The following is a 21,759-nucleotide window of genomic DNA, read 5'->3' as shown; positions in this document are numbered from 1 at the left end:
GGTGCTCATCTCTCAATTGCTTCTGCTACATTTATATATTTATGTTTTTTTAAACAAGAATCTGCTTCAATCAGGAGTGAAATTCCAAGATAATTGGGATCGAGGGAATCATGCCTTTTATATAAAGTACAAGTGTGAATCTAACACATTGGATTGCTGGTAAGGTGCTGGATATATACATATCTTCCCATCACTTACTCTGAGCACAATCTCTTCCAATCCAGCCTGGGTAGCACTGACAGGAACCATCAATAGGGTTGCAAGTGCCATTGTTTGAGCAGAAGCAAGTGCCAGAGCAGCTCTTGCCAAACCTTCCACTTGCGCAGACTGTGGAAAGAAACAAAATGCAGACCACACTCATTAACAAGCTATTGACACACTGGACTTTTGTTTTGTTTGGTAAAATTATTTATTGAAGGGTTAGAGTTACCTGTATAAATATATACACACATACACACACACATACATACCGTGAGAGACTTTGCTGAAAGCTTTACTAAAATCCATGTAGACAACATCCTTTCCCCTACCTTCTTCAATCTTCTTGGTCATCTCCTCAAAACACTGCAAACAAGTTGGTAAGACAAGATCTCTATCGCTCAAAGCCATGTTGACTACTCTTAATAAGCTTATGCTTCTCCAGGTGCGAGCAAATCCTATCCCTAACAATCTTCTTTCATATTTCCCTACCACTCATGTAAGGCTTACTGGCCTATAATTTCCTGAATTGTCGCAACTGCTTTCTTAAACAGAGGAACAGCATTGGTTAGAGGGTCAGAATAAATGGTTGGAAGGATGAAAGTAGCGGAATGCCATGAGGATCAATACTTGACACACAATTATTTATAATCTTTATAAATAGTTTGGGGGAGTGGCAAAGTATAAGCCTTCCAAGTTTATCGATGATCTGAAAAGAGGTGATATTGAAACAGGTGGGACGGCATGATTTGATGAGGATATTTGGATCTGCAACCAGATACAGGTAGGTTGAGGGAGTGGGTGAAAACTTGGCAAATAGATTTTAATGCAAAAAAGTGTCAGGTCACACAATTCGGTAACAAGAATCAAAAGGCAAATTAACTAAATGCAGAGCAGTGGGAGATTGCAACCTTCACCCTGTTTCGACTAATGCAATCAACCCGACGTGCACAAACAAATAGATCAAAGTCAGCACATTTCTGGTAAGGATGCACATTTTGTGTCTTTAGCATTGGTAACCTATTGACTCGATATTACAAAGCAGTTTAGGAAATGCCATGTCATACTGTATTATAGAAAACCACATCCACAGGAGTCTCTACTTTTGACACCAAGGACACTTGCAGGTATAATAAAGGCATTCCAGTGTACACCACAGGACTGAAGAATCAGCTCATGAATCCCTGAGGAAACTCAGTGCAATAAAATGGACAAGGGGCAAGTGAGGGCAGTTAGTCTGAGAAATTCAAAAAATGCACTCATACAAAGACTGCAGACTCAGCACCTGTCACACAGCACCAAGCAGTGATGAAACACAGAGCATCAAGGTAACAGCCTCATTGAGATAAGAGAGAAACAAGTGAGTGCAGCAGCTTCAGTACACTGTATAACATCAAGTAAAGGGCCTGTCCCACTTGGCCGTCATTTGCGCCTCATTTACGAGTCATATGTAAAATAGGTTGATGTGTTGTGATGCGCGACGTCGCACGCAAATCACGCGTCAGCACAGCCGTCTTGTGCGCGTGACGTCATTAGAATACCCTGTGGCGCGCGTCGACGTAACCATGCGTCACCACGCGATACACGTGAGATGTCGGGACGCCAGCGTGAGACGCCAATGCATCAACGTGCGTACACGATACGTCACGCAGGTGCCATGCAAGGATTTAGTTACACTACGAAATCCTGGAGCGCCGCAAGATACTGCGCGCCACCGCATGCAATTCCACGCCTCACCATTGCGCAATGCGTGTGTCACCCACTCGCACCCCATGCGTCATGACGTGTCGACCTATTTTACATATCACGCGTAAATGAGGCACAAATGACGGCCAAGTGGGACAGGCCCTTAAGGCCCTTTAGCTCAAACAGCTTGTGCTGGTGCTAATACTTTAGCTGCTCTCTCAATGGTGCTTTATGGTCACGTGAAGAGAATGGGCTAATTAGGGATAGCCAGTACGGCTCAGTACATGACAGGTCGTGTCTCACTAACTTGTTTGAGCTTTTTTGAGGAGGTAACGAAGGAGACTGATGAAGGTAGGGTGGTGGATGTTTTATACATGGATTTTAGTTAGGTTTTTGATAAGTTATCTCGTGGTAAGCTGATGCAGAAGCTTAAGATATACAGGATTTATGACAACTTAGTCATGTACACAGACACGTTATTGTCAGTCACACTGTGATACCCTGCACAGCTGGGTATTTTGCTTGCAATTATTCCCAAGGCATACACTTGGGTGGCTGCCCAAGAATATTCACCTTCTCTGGAACTGTACGACAGTGGCAGAGTCAATGTCTTCAGGAGAAGGGGGACAATGAAAAAAATGAGAAAAATAATAATTCTCTTATGCAAAACTTTTGCCACAACACAAGTACACTTATTAGACCAACTACTCATAAACAGAATTCCTGAATTAGAGCATCTTCTTGTTTAACTATCCCCCACTGAGATACAATTTTGCTGAACCACTCACTGTTCACTGCCATTGCAAATGTTAAGCAATAAAAGCAATGTTGTAGGATTGTTAATACTGTAGATTACAAATATTTTACGACTTGAAAAGAACTTATTCCACAAACTTTATTTTAGTTAATCAGGTTCCAGCCTTGAAGCCACATATAACCCTTCTAAGCCTTTTGATCAAACAAACATATCGACCTCAGACCACTCATTTGGCAGATTAAGCCCTGAGTCAATTAGAGACTCTTCTTGTTTAAGTTGCACACGACAGGGGTTCTATAGCACAGCATAGCAAATCCTCCTTCAGATGACTTCTTTGATGGTATAGCTTGGCTTTTTAATGGACTAGGAATTAATCATATTAATCTATATTCAATCAATATTTAATTACTGTGCATAAAAACTTTATGAAGTTGGGCAAATAAACTATTTGGGGGAAAAAGTTGGGCAATCATTAGAAACTTATAATTGAACTTGCTAACAAGCTTAGCACTTATTTCAGGTACAGTGCCATGGGAATACAATCTAACTTTTCAGAAAAAAATCAAAGAGATAAGCCTGCATGGTGCCAATGAAACATCTCGCTAGTTAGAAACATTGCTTCGGAATAGGGCTACATCATTACTGCTTCATCCTCCGACATATAAACAGTGCTCATGTTCTCCAAATGTAGAGACATCCTTAAAATGTAGAGAATCACGAGAAGACAGTGTTTAGGGAATGTAGAACAGTTTGGAGTCACACTTTCAGAGTCATTACCGACACGTTCCTGCAGGTGATGTGCCAAGGACAGTCACAAGGACACAGATGGATTGTGTTTGGTCAGTATCTTGCTCTATTGCTGAGCTGTCTTCTCAGGCACCAAGCGATACAGGAAATCAGCCTCGGCAAGCAGCCCAGAAATGTACAGAACAGATAACTGATGCATTATTCTACAGTATCAACACTTTGATCTTGTATACTATTGAACTGCAACCACAGCATGACAATGTTCCCTACCATAACACATCAAAAGGATCTGCCAATATACTGAGGTTCTTACCACAGTAGATATGTGTCCATTGGCACAATGGTCTATATGAACAAAATGGGAGCAGACTCCATCAAAGTGCAGCTGGGCAGTTGCACGTTACACTGACGTCTTGGCAGAAATCACAATACTTTTCATATTAAAATCATGTAAGCCCATGTCAGGTTTACTTGATCTGAGAGTTAGCCTAATGTAGTCAAACACAATTAACATTCCCGTCAGTGGTCACTGACAGAAGAAGAACAAACTACAAGGAACTGCAACCAATTCATTATGGCATGAACTGCTGAGTCTCAGCAGTCCTTCAGAAACCATAACAGGTGGGATGCACTATAATGAAGCCCTCCAGCAGTTCCAGGATTACTGATGACTGATGATACCATGCAACGCTGCTACCCAAAGAGGAACAAACTGTCTCCATGAAGCCAGAGTAGGGACATACAATGATCAAAGGGATCAGATTTGAGGATCTCAGAGATCTACCAGCATTTTCAAATCCCTTCGGTACTTCAAGTTATCCTGCTGGCTCTACTGGCTACTCTATCAGGAAGACTGGTGAATCTTACATATACTCCAATTAACCTGTATGTGGATATGTGCTTCCACATCCCTTTAAGGAAATCTACTGTGTACAGGGATAGCTCCAAGCAGACTGAGCGACACACTGCTATCTTCCTTGTGTCACAACTCTTTAGAGATGGGGGGGAAAACTTCTCAAGTTTACCCTGCAGAAACCTCTTAAACCTTGGGTGCAAGGTCGTAGTCAGAGAGTGATACAGTGTGGGAACAGGCCGTTCAGCCCAACTTGCCCACACTGGCCAACATGTCCCAGCTACACTAGTCCCACCTGCCAGTATTTGGTCCATATCCCTCCAAACCTGTCCTATCCATGTACCTGTCAAACTGTTTCCTACATGTTGGGATAGTCCTTGCCTCAACTGCCCTCTCTGGCAGCTTGTTCCATACATCCACCACCCTTTGTGTGGAAAAAGTTACCCCTTAGATTCTTATTATATATTTTTCCCCTTGCCTTAAACCTATGTCCTCTGGTCCTCGATTCACCTACTCTGGGCAAGAGACTGTATATCTGCATGAATTATTCCACTCATTATCTTATACACCTCTATAAGATCATCCCTCCTGTGCTCCAAGGAATAGAGTCCCAGCCTGCTCAACCTCTGCCTATAGCTCAGACCCTCTAATCTTGGCCATATCCTCATAACTCTTCTCTGTACCCTTTCCAGCTTGACAACATCTTTCCTACAACATGGTGCCCTGATCTGAACACAATTCTCTAAATGTGGTCTCACCAACGTCTTATATAACTGCAACATGACCGCCCAACTTCTATACTTGATACTCTAGCTGATGAAGGCCAATGTACCAAAAGCCTTTTTGACCACCCGATCTACCTGTGACTCCACCTTCAGGGAACTATGCACCTGCACTCCTAGATCCTTCAACTCTACAACACATTGACTATTTGGTGGTCTGTAGTCCACCCACAACAAGGTGTTCATCCATTTCTTGTTCATCAACTCCAGGTCTGGGGGATGCAGATGGTAAGAGAGCCCAGGAATTAAGAAGATTGCATAAAGTGGTGTTCTCTACCCAGTCGATCATGGGTACCTACCTCCCCACCATTGAAGGGATCTACAAAAGTCGCTGCCTCAAAAAGGTACCCAACATCATCAGGTACACACGCCACTCTGGTCATGCTCTCATTTCACTCCTGCCATCGGGAAGAAGAGAATGGAGCCTGAAAACATTTACCTCCAGGTTCAGGAGCAGCTTCTTCTCTACAACCATCAGGCTATTAAACATTACAACTTCCTACTAATCTCCAAAAAACAGGCTTGGGTGGGACAATTACTGTTATTTTTTTAATATACTGAACTTTTTGTTATTTATTATAGTGTTTACAGAGTACTATGTTTACTTAGCTGTTGTGCTGCTGCAAGTAAGAATTTCATTGACGTTTGATCTCTTGGTCATGTCAAAGATACAACAGTCAAAACTTAAATGCGATTATAGGAAATATACACTGACCAAGAGAGTAAGTCTTGATCCACCAATTTACCAATCAAAATCACAATGGTCTAAATCGAATTCACCAAGTGATCTCCACCGCATGCCCTTGAAACGCGCCAGGGCCCCACTTGCTATGCTCCTCTGAAACTTGCCTGGGCCCCAGGGTCCATTCTCCACTGAAACTCTCCAGGGTTTCACTTCCCAGAAACTCATCAGGTTTTCTGGGAAATGTATTACACTACTACATAGTATCTAAAAAAGTGAAATTGTGCTGGGAAATTCATAAAAATAACATTAAAATAGTTCACAAAATCTGACACTTTGGTAGCAGTCCAGAGTATGCTGGAATATCTGAGAATGCACATGGTAAGAGTCACTGGGAAGTACAGAAGAATGACACTGTGGGATATGTATAGAAGATTTACAACAAGAGATTTACAAGGAGTGCACACTATGAAAAGTGGGGTATATGGAGAATACATATTGAGGAAATAGAGGAGTTATATGAAGATGGTATCGAATCAGAGGATTTTAAACAACTAATAACGGTATAGAGAGATTAAGATTGGTATATTTAAGAGATTTGCACCAAAATAATGTGAGATACAAATGACAGAAATAGTCAGAGAATAGATAGGGAACAGAGAGACGTTTGTACTATATATAGACAATATGTCAAAAGACAGTGAGAGTGACAATGAGAATTTATGGCCAAACATTCTGGTTTATCTAACAGTTAAGAACAAATCGTATTGGTTGGTTGCAACCTCAACTATACCCACAAGTCATGGGATAACATAACATGAAATCATTTATGACATTCCATTCCACCTTTTGGTTATTGCAGCTTTCAAACACGACCTGAAACGTACGTGTGGAAATCCCCACTGTCAACCTTATGATGAAGGTCATTCATTTGATTTTTGATACTACATTTAATTTTACACTAAATCTGCCACTGAACTGCATGACCACATTGTTTACTGCGAATTACATTTTCCCTTCCACCTCCAGGAGCCTATTAGTTAAAACACCAATGCGTTTCATAACACTGTCATATATACTGAGCCTGAAAGAAGGATCGACCTCCTGGTCAGTATTATTTAATCTTGAAGAAATGCTGGTCAGAGGCATTGTTGAAGTTTGTAATGTTGGATTTTATAGTATACTTGAATGAAGCTTTAATATCACATTCTGTTCTTTACTAAGCTCACCTCCAGCATTCTAATCATTTACCACATTGGGAAACTATAGAAAAAGTAGTGGAATGAACTAATTAAACTTCTCTTCAAAGAGTTAGCCAGATATCCTGATTATGTGCTGCATGATTTTTATCAAATTCCTGTAAAACAATAAATATGACAATTATTTTACATAATGTAAAAAAAAATAATTATATTCTTGATACTGCAAGTGCAAGAGAGTCCATTCAGCCCGGAGGAAGTGATAGAGATTTGGTCTGTTGATACCAGTGAATGCAGGTTCAAATCCACCATTCCTTATACAGTGGACTTTGAGGCTCAGACTCGCTATGCTCTTGACATCAGAGATTTTGTTACAAAGTGAAGAGTCACTTACTAAAATGCACAAAAAATAGAATGCTGGTAAAACTCATAACAACCATAAGGTTGTCTATCTTTTTCCTCCACACATGCTGCCTGTCTGACTGAGTTCCCCAGCATGGGTTTTGCACCAGATCCCAGTATCTGCAGTCTCACATGTCTCTACTTATTAAAATGATTTCAGTTTTGTGTTCACGTAGTCTTCAGTAACTCGCATTGAATATTCATGATATTCAACATATTGCCATGTTCCTTACCTTGGTCGCAGAGGGGACCCGTAAAGCCCGATAAGCACTCACAGTGGCCTGTGACGTGATGACAAGGTCCGTTACTGTGCACACACTGGGGACAAGCTTGGTTGCAATGATGGCCATAAAATCCAGGAGAACAGACTGAAAGAAAGCAGAAACACTCATAGACTAAACAAATTTCTCAGGGTTTTATTTTCATAAAATGCTGATCAGAAGATTATCAAACACTGAAAGAAATGTCAGAGCTTAGGTCTTGGATGAATGATCAAAATCAGTGATGTGCCAGAGGCCGGAATTACCTCTTCTTAAGCAGACATCTGAGAGACAGAGTGATTTCCTTCCTTCTTGCCAAGGGTAATATGTGGAGATCAAATGTATGAAAGGAAAACAGCTTTTGAAAACCCATTAAATGCAACCAGGCTAGTCTTCATACTTACTCCTCTGGCATGTAGCTCCTCGATATCCAGGCGCACACTCACAAGTTCCATCCTCGGGTGAGCACGTACCCCCATTGTCACAGTTACAGGAATTGGAGCAATTTGAACCCCAACGTCCCTGCACACATATATTATCACAGCGAATCCCTGGAAAAAGCAAACAGGACAGTGTTAAACACAACCAGATGTACACTACAAATCCGCAAACTCCATTGGGGGGGGGGGGGGGGGGGGGGGGGGGGAGAGGTTAAAATACTTAGGATCAGGCTTGGACCTCCGTTGATTGTACCTATTCAGCAGTGATTTGAATGAAAATGCAGGTGGTTTGATTTGTAAGTTTTCAGACGAAACAAAAAATTGAGGCCAATGGGGAAGGTTTTCAAAGTACACCGCACAATATAGATCAATTGGATATTTGGGCAGGGAAATGGCAGTTAGAGATTAATCAGGGCAAGAGAGGCGTTGTATTTTGGCAAGTCAAATGTACGAAGAAAGTATATGGTTATTGGCAGGAGCCTTCAGAGCATTATGTATGCAGGGATCGTGGAGTTCAAACCCATAGTTCCCTCTAAATGGCAACACAAGTGGATGGGGTGGTAAGGCATGCAGCATGCTTGCCTTCATTGGTCAGGACATAGAATATAAACATTTGCAAGTTACATAATATAAAACATTTTGGTTAGGCCCCTTTTGGAGTATTGTGCACAGTTCTGAAGGATGTGGAGGCTTTGGATAGGGTGCAGGAAAAGTTTAATAGAATAGTTGCCAGGAATAGAGGGGATAGAGTCATAGAAAGTCATAGGGTTATACAACGTGGAAACAGGCCTTTCACCCCAACTAGTCCATGCCAACCAACATGCCCCATCTACACTAGTCCCAACCACCGGCGCTTGGCCCAAAACCCTCTGAACCTATCCTATCCATGTACTCATTCAAATGTCTCTTGAACATTAAGATAGTACCTGCTTCAACTACCTCCTCCAGCAGCTCGTTCCATATACCCATCACCTTTTGTGCAAAAACGTTATCCCTCAGATTCCTATTAAATCTTTCTCCCCTCATCTAAAATCCATGTCCTCTCGTTCTCGATTCCCCTTCTCTGGACAAAAGGCTGTGCATTTACCTGATCTATTCCCCTCATGATCTTGTACACCTTTATATGATCACCCCTCATCTTCCTGTGCTCCAAGGAATAACATCCTAGCTTGCTCAATCTCTCTCTATAGCTCAGACCCTCGAGTCCTGGCAACATCCTCGTAAATCTTCTCTGTACCCTTTCCAGCTTATTAGCTATGCAGAGAAGTTGGATAAAGTTGGACTCTGGACCACGAGAGGTTTATAAAAATTGTAATACTAGAGCGCACATGTTTAAGGTTAGAGGGAGAAAGTTTAAAGGAGATGTGTAGGGCAAGTTTTTCTTTAAACAGGAGAGTGCCTCGAATCCTCTGCTAGGGGAGGTGGTGGTAGCAGATATTATAACACCAGGCTTTTAGGCAAACACATGAACATGCAGGAAGTAAGATATGGACTATGTGCAGGCAGACGGGATTAGATAGATTGGCATCATGGTTAGCGCTGACGTGGTGGACCAAAGGGCCTGTTCCATGCTGCACTTATCTATATGTCACAAAACATAGTCATGTCAAGATTCTGACCCACTCATTATAGCTAATTAATCTCCAATATTCAATGATGTATAGCTCTTCCACAGACTTTAATGACTTAGGAGGAGATTCGGGCAAATGGCAAAAACACCAGCTACAACTCCCTATGACTTTATGGGGAATAGTTTTTCTCTTGGGACTAGGGACTAACAGTTTCTTAATATTAGCTTGCATAAGGTGAGGCATGATCCCAAAGACTGGGTTTGACTTCTGACTTTGACTTACTAACTTCTTCTTGGAACCCTGTGACCCCCAGTTGATTAAAAAAAACTGATAAGACACTCTGACTGAACACATCTGCGATGACAGAAAAATATCAGGAAACCAGCCAATGGTTCCTTCTGCTGCCTAAACAATGTGTCCCGTCCCTCTGGTATAAACAGATCCTCCAAGTGTTAGTAACAGTGGGAATATTATTGTACTCATAGGCAGCTGTTATGTTTAAATGCTCTGGGGTGAAGTTCTGCAAGCCCTTGAGGTCCTGGCAGACAAACAAAACCCAGTGGGAATTCACAGCACAGCTCGAAGTAAATGTGCTGGTAGACTACTGCACGTGCTGCCTGACACCAACAATCCAATAGCAATGGCACAAGGCTTGAACCACTGAGACCTCATTTACATTTCATCTTTCCATATACTATGTGCTCTTAGAAGTGTCTTTGTTCCCACTATGTGGGAGTGCCTGTGCTTAAATGAACAGCTCTGTGGCAATCAGATATATATACAAATTTAACTCTCCCAGAAAAAAAAATATTAAAAAAATTTCCTATCCTTAATCGCTACTGAATAATGTTCATGTCAAAGGTTCTCTGACTGGAAGGTCAAGTGGAGTTCCATTCCAAGACTTTACCAATGTTGAAGGCATCCTTGATTACACTTATTACTACCACCCTGTGGGGAAGTACATAACATCTTAATGTCTAATGACAGCACAAAAGAAGTGGGGTTTCAAGTATGAAAGGTCTTAATGTAAATTTCTACCATACCAATTTATTAAGTATTTTACATCATCTCCACAACTTGAGTATTATGTCTTGTTAAAAAAACAATTATAATATAAAAAAGTGCATCCTTATCATTCTGTATTGCAAGGTACTCAAACCGCTGAAACTCTCACAACAAATAAAAACTGATAAATCGTATTTTAACTTTTGACCCATAACTCCACAATTCACTCACAACTCCTGTTTATGGTCCTGTACCCAGGAGAGCAAACATTCAGCAAATGACAGCTTTCTTCATGACAGTACACCGCCTGCCATTGGTCCCAATCTTGGCTTTTAATAGATAGTACATACATCACTAGAGTCAGGAAATAATGTTCAGGATTAACCTTTTCAAAGTGACATAAACCTCATATACCTCTACAACATTTCCTGTCTTTTTCAGGATTTAGTGTTCAAGTTGCTAAAACTATTCCTCATCACTCATTTTTGTGACAGTCGAACTTGGTCTTGTGGGACTTCTGTATATCACTTCCAAGACAGGAATGTTTCCCTTGTGCCTTGTTGACCAGAAATGATCATATTATTCAAGGTGCAATGTGGCCAGAGCATTACACAGCTGCAGCACAATAGCCCAATAAAACATTGTTTGCTTTGTTCCTGTCGATTGATGACTGGATAATACTGTTGCCTCTAATCTCTTTCTTAGCTACTGTAGCGATGTTCACTGAATGCCCATTTTGCCTTTTATAGCTTAACACCCTGAACTTATTTATCACTAATGTCATCCGTTGTACTTCTGCTCATTTGAAAATATTGTTGGGAAATTATTGCATGGAATCTTCTTTACATTCCATGGCATTTTATCCATAAAAGGGGTGTGAGTGCCATTAGCAAGGCCAATATTTATTGCCGATTCCTAACGTGAGAAGGTGGTGTTGCCCCAGTGGTCTATGTGGTGAAAGTGCTCTCACAGTGCAGTTGGGAAGGGAGTTCCAAGATGTTCAGGATTTATATATAAATGCATTCCTTTAGTGCAAGTATAAAATACAGCAAAAACAAATACATCACTGATACCAGTAACAGCATTTAAAGTTAGTAAGTAGATGACAAAACTGGCATTTTATCTAATTAATTTCTTGGAACCCTCTGCCCCAAACCATTGATAACATTTCTATATTTAATATTATGCTTTTTTGAGGAATGTGGCGTTAAGTAGAACAGATGGAGGAGATCATAATATAAATTTGTGAGGAGCAAGTTTCTTCGAGTTACATTAACAGAGCAAATGGTAAGGTGTTAGGTGATTTATTTTATTTCTGTACCATGAATCTGAAAATGCTGTTGATCGTGAATGCTATACTCAGAATAGGTGGCATTTTATCAACAGCAGGTACAATGAAATAATGCGCAATGCATTTACTTAACGGCCCTGACATGTTTCAAGTCAAAAAGCAGACCATGCTCCTTGAACACTTATCACCTTAATTTTAATGTTTTCGCCATTATAAAATAAGTAATAAGGTTTTTCCAGAATTTTAAAGGCTAGTATTATTTTTTAATATCAAAATGTAATTTTCCCCACACATTTTGAGAGTATTTTCATTTTCACTTTTTGGGGGACATTAGACATTATTAATGAGGAAATAGTCTTGACGTTTGTAGCCATGGCCTGCGTACTGGCAGCCTACAGAATCCGGGGATAGTTTCATTGTGTATTATGCCGGACAGCATCTGAACTATATTCGGGGATTCCATCAGATATTAAAATTCATCATAAAAGGCATTAGATGATATGTCTGTACCCTGATACTGTTCATATATAGATTTGAAATAAGTTATAGTTTGGATCAGCCCAAATTCTTTCTCCTTTCACAAGGACGTGAATAATCTCATCATCAAGGGGATCTGCAAGTAGAACAAGATGCAGCTTTGGAAGTGATGAAGAGCATTGTAGATTTAATTTTCTTATATATCATTTCAGTTGATTTTGGTCTCCTTAGATGAGATAGTTCACCACCAAGACATGAGACAATTTTGCTTATGTCACTCAGCATTTACTGCTCAAACTCCAAACTCAAGACTGCCTCTACATCACCAAAAACTTCCAATAACTCTCAATTTCTTGAGTGTGTATGAGTGTGTATGAATCTGTGATGTTATTCATTTTGATCTCTATCCTACTTTCAGGCCTTCACCCCAACCCCTTCTCACAACAGCCTGGAAATAATACAACCTCTAACAATCCCTCCTGGCAATAGGCAATTGTGATTAGGAACACAGTGACATTAAAAATGAACCTTCTCGGTTATTAGTCCATATAGCAGCACGTTAAACAGGAAGAGTGCTGCACAGCCTGTTACATTGCCGATTCATGTGGCATCCATTGAGACTTCTAACTTAAAATTAGGGGGGTTTCTGCCACTTCTTTCCTTTTCTTTGGAAACTGCATTGAAAAGTAGTTATTTCACAAAGCACGTCTATAACTTTCATCTCATGCATTAAAAAGGAAGCTATGATCACAAGGGAGCCTGTAACTGTGTTCTGGACTAACCAAAGATAGACACAAACCACCCTTTTTCAACTGCTCCTTGCAGTTCATGCCTTGCCAAATCCCTTTCAAATTCAGAAGGAGATACATTTTAATTAAGGGATTTTTTTTAATGTGCTGCATCATTAAATCAAAATTAATCAACCCGTTTAAATTTATTGAGATAAGAGTATGAAGCCAATTTTAAACAGGGCATATATTACATTTAATAATTATTAGAAAGAACATCAGTCAGAGTTTAAACATAAAAAAGAATTCCATATTCAGAAAGTCAGAGGTCTAGTTCCAATTTTGGAAGTGCATGAGATACCGTCTCTCTGCAGAAAAATCTTGCCACGTATGCAAGTTTCTCTTTTAAAATTGGTGCGGCAAAAATAATAAATATTTCTATCTGCTTGAAAGTGAAGCTCAACATTTTCTTTCAATTCTTAGATCTTTTCTCTTCTAACAATTTTACATGGTGCAACATTCTGTAAAGGACCCCTACATTAGATAGCAGTGCATTTATCACAACAGAGAACAGGAGACATATCTGCATCTGGATTCTCCACTTGGGGGAAGGGGGGGGTTCCTCAAGTCAGTCTCTCTAGTCCGCACCCTCATGCACAACTTTCATTCGTCCTTCACCATTAATGTAGTGAAAATCAAGTCGCTGCAGGAGTGTTATCAAACAAAAATAATTGATGGCGAGGTGTCAAAGATGCAGGTTTTGAGGATGGGGATGGAGGCAGAGTACTTGAGAGAAGATAGTCCAGAGCTTGCAGCCTTGGCAGCTGAAAGTTATCGTCAATGGTGCTGCAATTAAATTACAAGATGAGGGAGAGGATAGAAATAAAGAGCAGCTATTTTGATGGGTTATTGAGTGAGGGAAATGACTGAGTGGTGAGGCATGGAGGCATTTGAAAAATAGAATGAGCATTTTAAAACTGGGGATAGCTTATCTGGGAATCTATGTGGGTCATTTGCAACCACAGAGAAGTCTGGTTAATGGGTCTTGCAGCATCACGATAGAGATTGGAAAGTTTTGGATGAGAAACTGAGCTTATTGGAAGCTGACGATGCAATAATCAGGACGAGAGGCAGATGAGCTTCTTGGCAGTGGAGCAGATGAGGCAGTGGCTGAGATGAGTGACGTTACAGAGTTGTGAATAGACGGTCTTACTGAAAGCAGGGAAGCAGAGTTTGAAGCTCAGCTCGGTCAAATGACACAAACTTGTGAAGAGCCCGAATCATAAAATCAATACAGCACAATAAGACCATGTCAGTTCCTGCTGAACAATTTATTCTGTTCCATTCTTCAAGGTTTTCCTATTGGCTTGTAAATTACTTTCCTCAGGTGACTACCCACTTCCCTGCCAATGACCGTTTCCTCTACCTTTATAAACAGGCCATTTTACTCCAATCGCACACACATGTTGTATCTTTCATGCTTCCCTATGTAAATGCAAGCTTCCAGGCTGAGCCAACTAGAACAATCTCTCTCTATTTAGACCATTACAATCTTGAACATCCAGTCAAATCTCTTCCCTACTGTCCTTGCACAAAGGAAAAATGCAGCTTCTGCAGTCTATTCCTGGAACCATACTTGTGCATCTTCTTTAGGACCTTCACAATCTTTGTCAAGTATAGCAACGATAATTTGGATGGAACACTCCAGTTGTGGCCAACCAACCTGTTGCAATAATTCACGCTGACCACTGCTTTTGTATTTTTGATATTCCAATGAAGATCTAGTTTCCATATATTTTATTAAAACACATGGATATGGAGAGCATGTACATTTGTTAGAGAATCTAGAACTAGGGGTCACTATTTAAAAATAAGGGCCTCCTATTTAACACGGAGATAAGGCATCTTTGCTTCCAGAGGGTGGGGGTTAAGGTTACGTTTTTTAAATCATGAAACTGTCTTCCTCATAAGTTACGGAAGCAAACAATTTGAATAATTTTAAGGCAGCAGTAGATAGATTCTAGATAAGCTTGGGAGTGGAAGGTAAGGAGTAATGCAGAGTTGAGTTTATAATCAGATCCACCATGACCTTAGTTAATGGTAAGGAGTCTTGAAGACCGTAGCCTCCTGGTGCTCTAATTTGTACATTCATGTGTAGCAGCTTTGTATATATTCTTCTTCCCAGGGCTACCTTTTATTATGTGTTGGAAGTTCAAAACTCAAGAGGGAGAATCCAAGATATACACTTCTTAACAGGACTAACAAACTTGTTATAAGATCTGGTTGAATAATACCAAACCTATTTTTATTTCTTATCATAATACATACTATTGCTGTGGCAGAATATGTTTTACTGATCTCTATGACCTTTCAGGAAGCAGCATCAGGTGTCTACGGTATTTTGAAGCAAAACATCAATGGAAATACCACTCCAAAGCATTACACTGGAATGGTATGTTATGTTAACGAGCTGAATTACATTTCTAGTTTTTTGATTAGTAGGAAAGTAAAATAATGTGGAATAAAAATAATACATCAATATCAGGGTTGTACTCCAAAATGGTAACCAAAGAATATTCAACTGTATTAATATTTACCAGTCCAGCCTGACACACAGTGACAGAATCCAGTGACTGGATCACAACCATCTGCATGACAGCAGTCACAATGTTCACTGCAGTCTAAACCGTAGGTTCCATCCTACAACAGAGAAGAGAGGGTTAAAAGCACAATCCCCAACTCAGTATTCTGCAATAATTTTGGTATTTTCTCGGTATTTTCTGCAATAATTGTCACTGCTCAAGTCCTGGGGATAGGAGAGAGGGCCGAGTGGTTCAGACATGTGATCGAGGGGGGAGTGAGGATTATCACTGTTGTGGGAGGTGATGAGAAACCAGAAATAGTCATAGAAGGCAAATATTTAGTTTAAAGCAGGACTACATGAGGCCGGTTCCCAGCTCTGGATCCTGCAAGGCTGATACTCTTTAATTAGTGAGTACTGTGAAAGCATGAGTACCTTGTGACATATATGGATGGATCAAATAAAAATCACAACATCCTGCCATTGGATGTAACTGTGCATATCTGGGCTGCCCCAGAAGAAACTGTAGATTTTGAACAACTCACAAAATCCCTGATTTTACTGTATGATAGTTTAATTCCAATGGGGAAAGAAACAAAAATCAATGGAGTGCATGGAAGTGTAATATAATCCCATCGACTCTATCAATATTTAACGCTGCCTCAGGAGAGCAGTCAACATAATAAAGAACCGTTTCCACCCTGATCATTCCCTCATCTTTCCTCGCCCGAGCAGGTAGAAGATAAAAAAGCTTGACAGCATGTACCATCAGATTCAGGAAAAGCTTACTCACTGTTATCAGAGCACTGCGCAGGCTTCCCTTCAGCTAGGGTGTAGTCCTGATCTCCCAACCTACCTCAATGCAAACCTTGAAAAAATTGTCACGTTCTCTGTAACTGTGATGCTGCAACTATAATATTCAATCTGTTATTTTTCTCTTTGTACTACCCATTGTCCTTGTATATGGCTTAAGTGCATTCAAGATTTGACAGGATAGCACACAAAAATTTGCACTATTTCTCAGTCCTCATGAAAATACTGACCAGGGTGGAAACGGTTCTTTATTATGTTGACTGCTCTCCTGAGGCAGCGTTAAATATTGAGAGACTCCAGGCTATCATTTCAAATGTGAATAATCACCCAGCTTACCTAAATATTACAATTAGGAAGACATCTATGATTAGAAATGAAACAGGAGTATCAGTCTTGTCAGATAATTTGATTGACATACTAACAGCCAATTGTGATAAGACATTTGCACACATGGGGATTTGGGTTGTTCTTTGTAGTTTGAGAGATACAGCATGGAAACATGCCCTTCGGCCCACCAAGTCCACGCTGACCATTGATCACCCATTCATACTAGTTCTATGTTATCCTTCTATCCCTACACATTAGGGGCAATTTACAGAGGCCAATTAACTGATAAACTCACACGTCTTTGGGATATGGGAGGAAACTGAAGCACCCGGAGGAACCCCACGTGGTCACAGGGAGAACTCCACACAGACAGCACCCAAGGTCAGGATTGAATCCGGGTCTCTGGCGCTACAAGGTAGTAGTTCCACCAGCTGTGCCATGGTGCTGCTGTATATCACAAGCATGTTGCTATATAGGTAGTGGAATGTGGATTTTCATCAGTGCTGTATATTCTCAAGGCAAACCAGAAATTTAAAACAAAACTTACTGGGCATGGCTGGTTGCAATGTTTGCCACTCCAGCCTGAAGAACATGTGCACGAGCCATTTTCTGGATTACAATCTGCTCCATTGGCACAGTGGCAGCTATTATTGCACTTAAGTCCCCATATACCACTGGAACAAGGAATGGAGCAGTCCACTCCCTGCCATCCTGAAAGACAAGCACCATCAATCAAGGCAAGAGAACTTTTGTCAGTAATAAACATTAAATCCAATCCCACTTTAACTTTTCAGCATATGAGAAACACTTCCAAAGATCCCACGGCAAATGATTCATTCAAGTGTTTCATCTGGAATGTCTGTGTATTTTGGGAATGGCATGAAGCAGAGGTAAATCTTCCCTGGGGAGAACAGTCTCAGCTTTCATCAGGGCAATTCAGAAGTGGGCCTGGAATCCAGGTGAGTTGACGGCCCGGGCCTGTTGTCAGTCTCACAACCTGTTGTCGTTGACTGATGTACACTCCAGTGGTGCTGCAAGGTTGTTGTGCCAATGACTGACAGGAACTCTACAGCTGGACTAAAATGTCCATACATGCTCTAGTCTGGTTCTGCATCCAGCAGATACCCAAAAGGTAAGTATATCTCTTTGCTGGCCTCTACCGTTTGTGCTTCTTAATTTTCAAATACAGTCTTGCAGACCGTTGACCCAAAACATTCACTGTTTTTTCTTCCACAGATGCTGATTGACCTGCGGAGTGCTTCCAGCTTTTTTCCATTTTGGTGTGTTGCTGATCTACATTGGTTTCCAGTCCCTCGGTATTAAAATTCTTGTCCTGCTTTCCATGCCTGACCCCACTCTATCTTTGCAACCTGCCAAATTGAAACCAACTCCTGCACTTTGGTGCATTCTGATTCCAAACCACAAGCTCTCCCAACCACAGACACCTACCCAAACCCACTTTCAACCTACTCTTGTGGGCAACGTTTTAAGCCATCTCAGTTCACGCGCCAGGGATTTGTAAATTTGTCACCAAAATTTAGAATCATATTTCTGAACCTTATTGAACCTTCCTGCTAATTTATTCCTAGACTCTTTGAAATACCAATTTTATTTTCTCATTCTTAGAAAGCATATTGGGACATTATTGATATCACTGTTCCTAATATTGTTAAAATTTCTGTGTGATTTATCTTCCAAGCTTTTTAAGATTTCACCCTACATTAGTAGTCATGCCCACCCATAATAACTGTAGAGAGATGCAAGAATTACTGGCAAGGAGTGCTCTATTCCTCTTATAAAAAGTGGCGGAATAGACACCGTAAGAGGAATTTCCTTTTCAATTACATTTCTCACCTCATTTCGTAAAGAAAGAGCATTTATGATAGAACAATGAAATGCAGATGTCTGTACCTTCTTTACAAATACAGGTACCATCAATAGGAGAACAAGTTGCACCATGCTTGCAGTCACAAGTGGATGAACAGTTGGACCCAAATTTACCAGGAGGGCACGAAGAGGAGCAATCTTCCCCCTGTAATGCAAAGGAAATGCATTTCGCCAGATAAAGAACAAATGTGTTATTTGAAAGTACATCAATGTTAGCCAAAGTAATCCGAGCTATCCCACAGCAGTTGTCATGTTTTGTTTAATTTTTACTAATGCACAATGCAATCAGACACAATCTGTATTTATCCAAAAACTCAGCTGTTTATTTACAAGGCAGTGCACAAATACATATGTTTGGCTTAAGCTCTGCTAAACTGTTTGACTGTTTGAAAAGTATACACACCACATGACTCTGATCTCCAAAAGGAGTACAGTGTAAACACACAGATATAGAGAAAAGCTTTTTATTGTGTGCATAAGGATGCATTACATTCTGCTCTCCACTTTTTAAAAACAATAGCCTTTTATTATTCATTTATGCAATTTCCGACATTTATTGCCTATCGCAATAAGGTCCAGTCAGATAGATGGGCGAATGTTGGAGGGGGCAAGCAGACAGCGTAGCTTTCTCAGCATAGTGTCCTCTCTCAAGTACTGCTTCAGAAACAGTTGGGGTGAATGGCCCCTTGGGGAAAAGAGAGCTGTAGTGACCCAGTAGTTAGGGAGATGTAGTGGCCACAAACAAGACTACAGGATGATATGTTGCCTCCCAGATGCCAGGGTCTAAGATTTATCCAAGCAGTTGCAGAACATTCTCAGGGGGAAGGGAGAGTAACTAGAGGTTGTTATATATATTGATACAAACCAGAAAGGGATAAGTTTCTGCAAAGCGAATATAGGGAGTTACGAAGGGATAAAAGCAGGAACTCTTGGACTCTAATCTCCAGATTACTCCCAATGTCACCTGCTAGTGAGGGTAGAAATAGTAGGTTAGGGCAGAACTACATCGCTCAGCTTAAATGTAATTGTTTATGATATTTTTGGATAGTTTGATATTTTGTTTAAAAGTATGTTTTTGAACTTCGGAGACACTCACTAATGTTCAAGTTCCTTAACAGCTGGTTCAGCCTGAAAAGTGACTTAAATGGCAACCAAAGTGCTTTGTGGGATTTACAACTGGGTAAAATTGCGAGCCCAGGAATCAAATATTAGAGGAAAGCTTTAAAGAGAAAGGGGCAATGTTAAAGGGGATGTGCAGGGCAAGTTTTTTTTTTAAAACAGTGGGTGACAAATGCCTGGGGTGGGGGTGGTGGTGGAGGCAGATACGATAGTGAGATTTAAGAGACATGGATTTGCAAGGAATTGAGAGATATGTTGGTCTTCGCATAGTGTTCGGCACAGACATTGTGATTTGAGGGGCCTGTTCTTGTGCTGTATTGTTCTATGTTCTATTCTTACATTCCCTGTCCTGTCTGACAACCAATTCTGAATTCACAGCAGCATATTAACACCAATCCCATGTGTCTTAACTTTGCATAATTACCTCTTATGTAGAACTTTCCGAAATTCCAAACACACATCTACTGGGTCTCCGTTATCAATTCTACCATTTACATCCTCAAGCAGTCCTGTAGATATGTTCAGTTTGATTTCATTGTAATAAACCCATGTTGACTTTGTCCAATACCGTTAATGCTTTCTAAGTGGTCTGTTACTGCATCTTAACACATTCCAGCATTTCCCCACTGCTGACATTAGGCTAACTGGTCTGCAGTTCATCATTTTCTCCCTTATCTCTTTTTGTCAATGGTGGGGTTACATTTGTCACCCTTCAATCAAAATAAACTGCTGTGGAGTTGGAAGAATTTTGGAAAATGATCACCAATGCATCCACTATTTCCAGGGCCACTTCCTTTATTACCCTGAGATGTAGATTATCAGACCCTGGGGACTTGCCAGTCGGCAGACCCATGAATTTTCCAGACACAATTTCATAATCATACTGGCGAAGAAAGATCTTTGCTCAAAACATCCACAAAAACTTATTCATACCCATTACCATAAACAGCTTAAATAAAAAATGAACAAGGGACAAATTAACCCTGACGCACTGTCACTTTACACATATACACAACTTTTATCTTGTCTATTTTTACAGTTTCTAATCTTTATATTTGCTTTTAAGATCTATACACACTGTGTGTGCTTGCAGAAATCTGTGTTGTATGACTGCTTATCAGTACATTGTCCTGGTTGTATGTTGAGTCACGTCAAAGAAGATTTTCTGTTACGACAGACAATAAAGTTTTCTGAATCTGAATCTGAATCTGAATCTGAATCATAGCTGCCTGTCATATCGGGGATTATATTTGTGCACTCCTTTGTGAAGACAGAAACAAAATATGTGTATGTTTATTCTACTAATTCTTAATTTCAAATTATAATTTTGGTTGGGAAGCCTCTAAAATATAATCTGGGCAAATGCCCATCCACATCATCATAATGACTTCCTCCTTCACTAACAACATCTCATCACCTTGTTCCCTTTGGCTTGTCGTTCCTTATATCAAATACCCTAGTTATTCTATGAACTGGGCATGGGAAATGACCATCCTGGGCTGAGTACTGTTCACACAGTGACAAGGCATGGGATGCACCCTGATCTGGCCTCCATTGTACTCCTGACATCTGAGGGTAGCAAAAAAACTGACGAGGAAAATCACAATCATGAAGACCTGCACAATGCTGCTGAGAGAAATGGACATTTCAGGATAATTATCTTTCACTGTTGATTTTTTTCCCTCTCAAGAGAGAGACCACCGATTACATAATTTGAACATTTTCTGAGTTTATTTTTAGCAGTTGTGCTTTATTTAAATAAAATGTTTTTTTTTTAACGAAACAAAATATTTAAATAAAATATGTTTTTTATAATTTTCTGCCTTTCTGGGGGAAATAAACCTGTTTAACAGAATTCTGAGACAAGAGCAGTTCTGGCTGAAACAGTATTTCATATCTTCAATGAATCTTATTGTTTGTAATTATTGAATGCCAGGCAGGCTTACTTTAACTA

General features: G+C 40.3%; 1 protein-coding gene across 1 annotated transcript in view; it reads right to left on the bottom strand.

Annotated features, from left to right (window-relative positions):
* Window positions 1-21,759, bottom strand: part of megf11 (multiple EGF like domains 11) — a 240,773-nt gene that overhangs the window by 25,117 nt on the left and 193,897 nt on the right. The window contains exons 12-17 of the mRNA XM_033050114.1: window positions 18,711-18,831; window positions 17,347-17,510; window positions 15,676-15,778; window positions 7,971-8,117; window positions 7,540-7,674; window positions 199-327 (exon numbers count right to left, since the gene is read on the bottom strand). Of these exons, the coding sequence (XP_032906005.1) occupies window positions 199-327; window positions 7,540-7,674; window positions 7,971-8,117; window positions 15,676-15,778; window positions 17,347-17,510; window positions 18,711-18,831 (799 nt within the window). The remainder of the gene's footprint in view (window positions 1-198; window positions 328-7,539; window positions 7,675-7,970; window positions 8,118-15,675; window positions 15,779-17,346; window positions 17,511-18,710; window positions 18,832-21,759) is intronic.

This window comes from Amblyraja radiata, chromosome 34, assembly GCF_010909765.2.
Source record: "Amblyraja radiata isolate CabotCenter1 chromosome 34, sAmbRad1.1.pri, whole genome shotgun sequence".
NCBI lineage: Eukaryota > Metazoa > Chordata > Chondrichthyes > Rajiformes > Rajidae > Amblyraja > Amblyraja radiata.
This window is presented reverse-complemented; position numbering and strand designations above follow the sequence as displayed.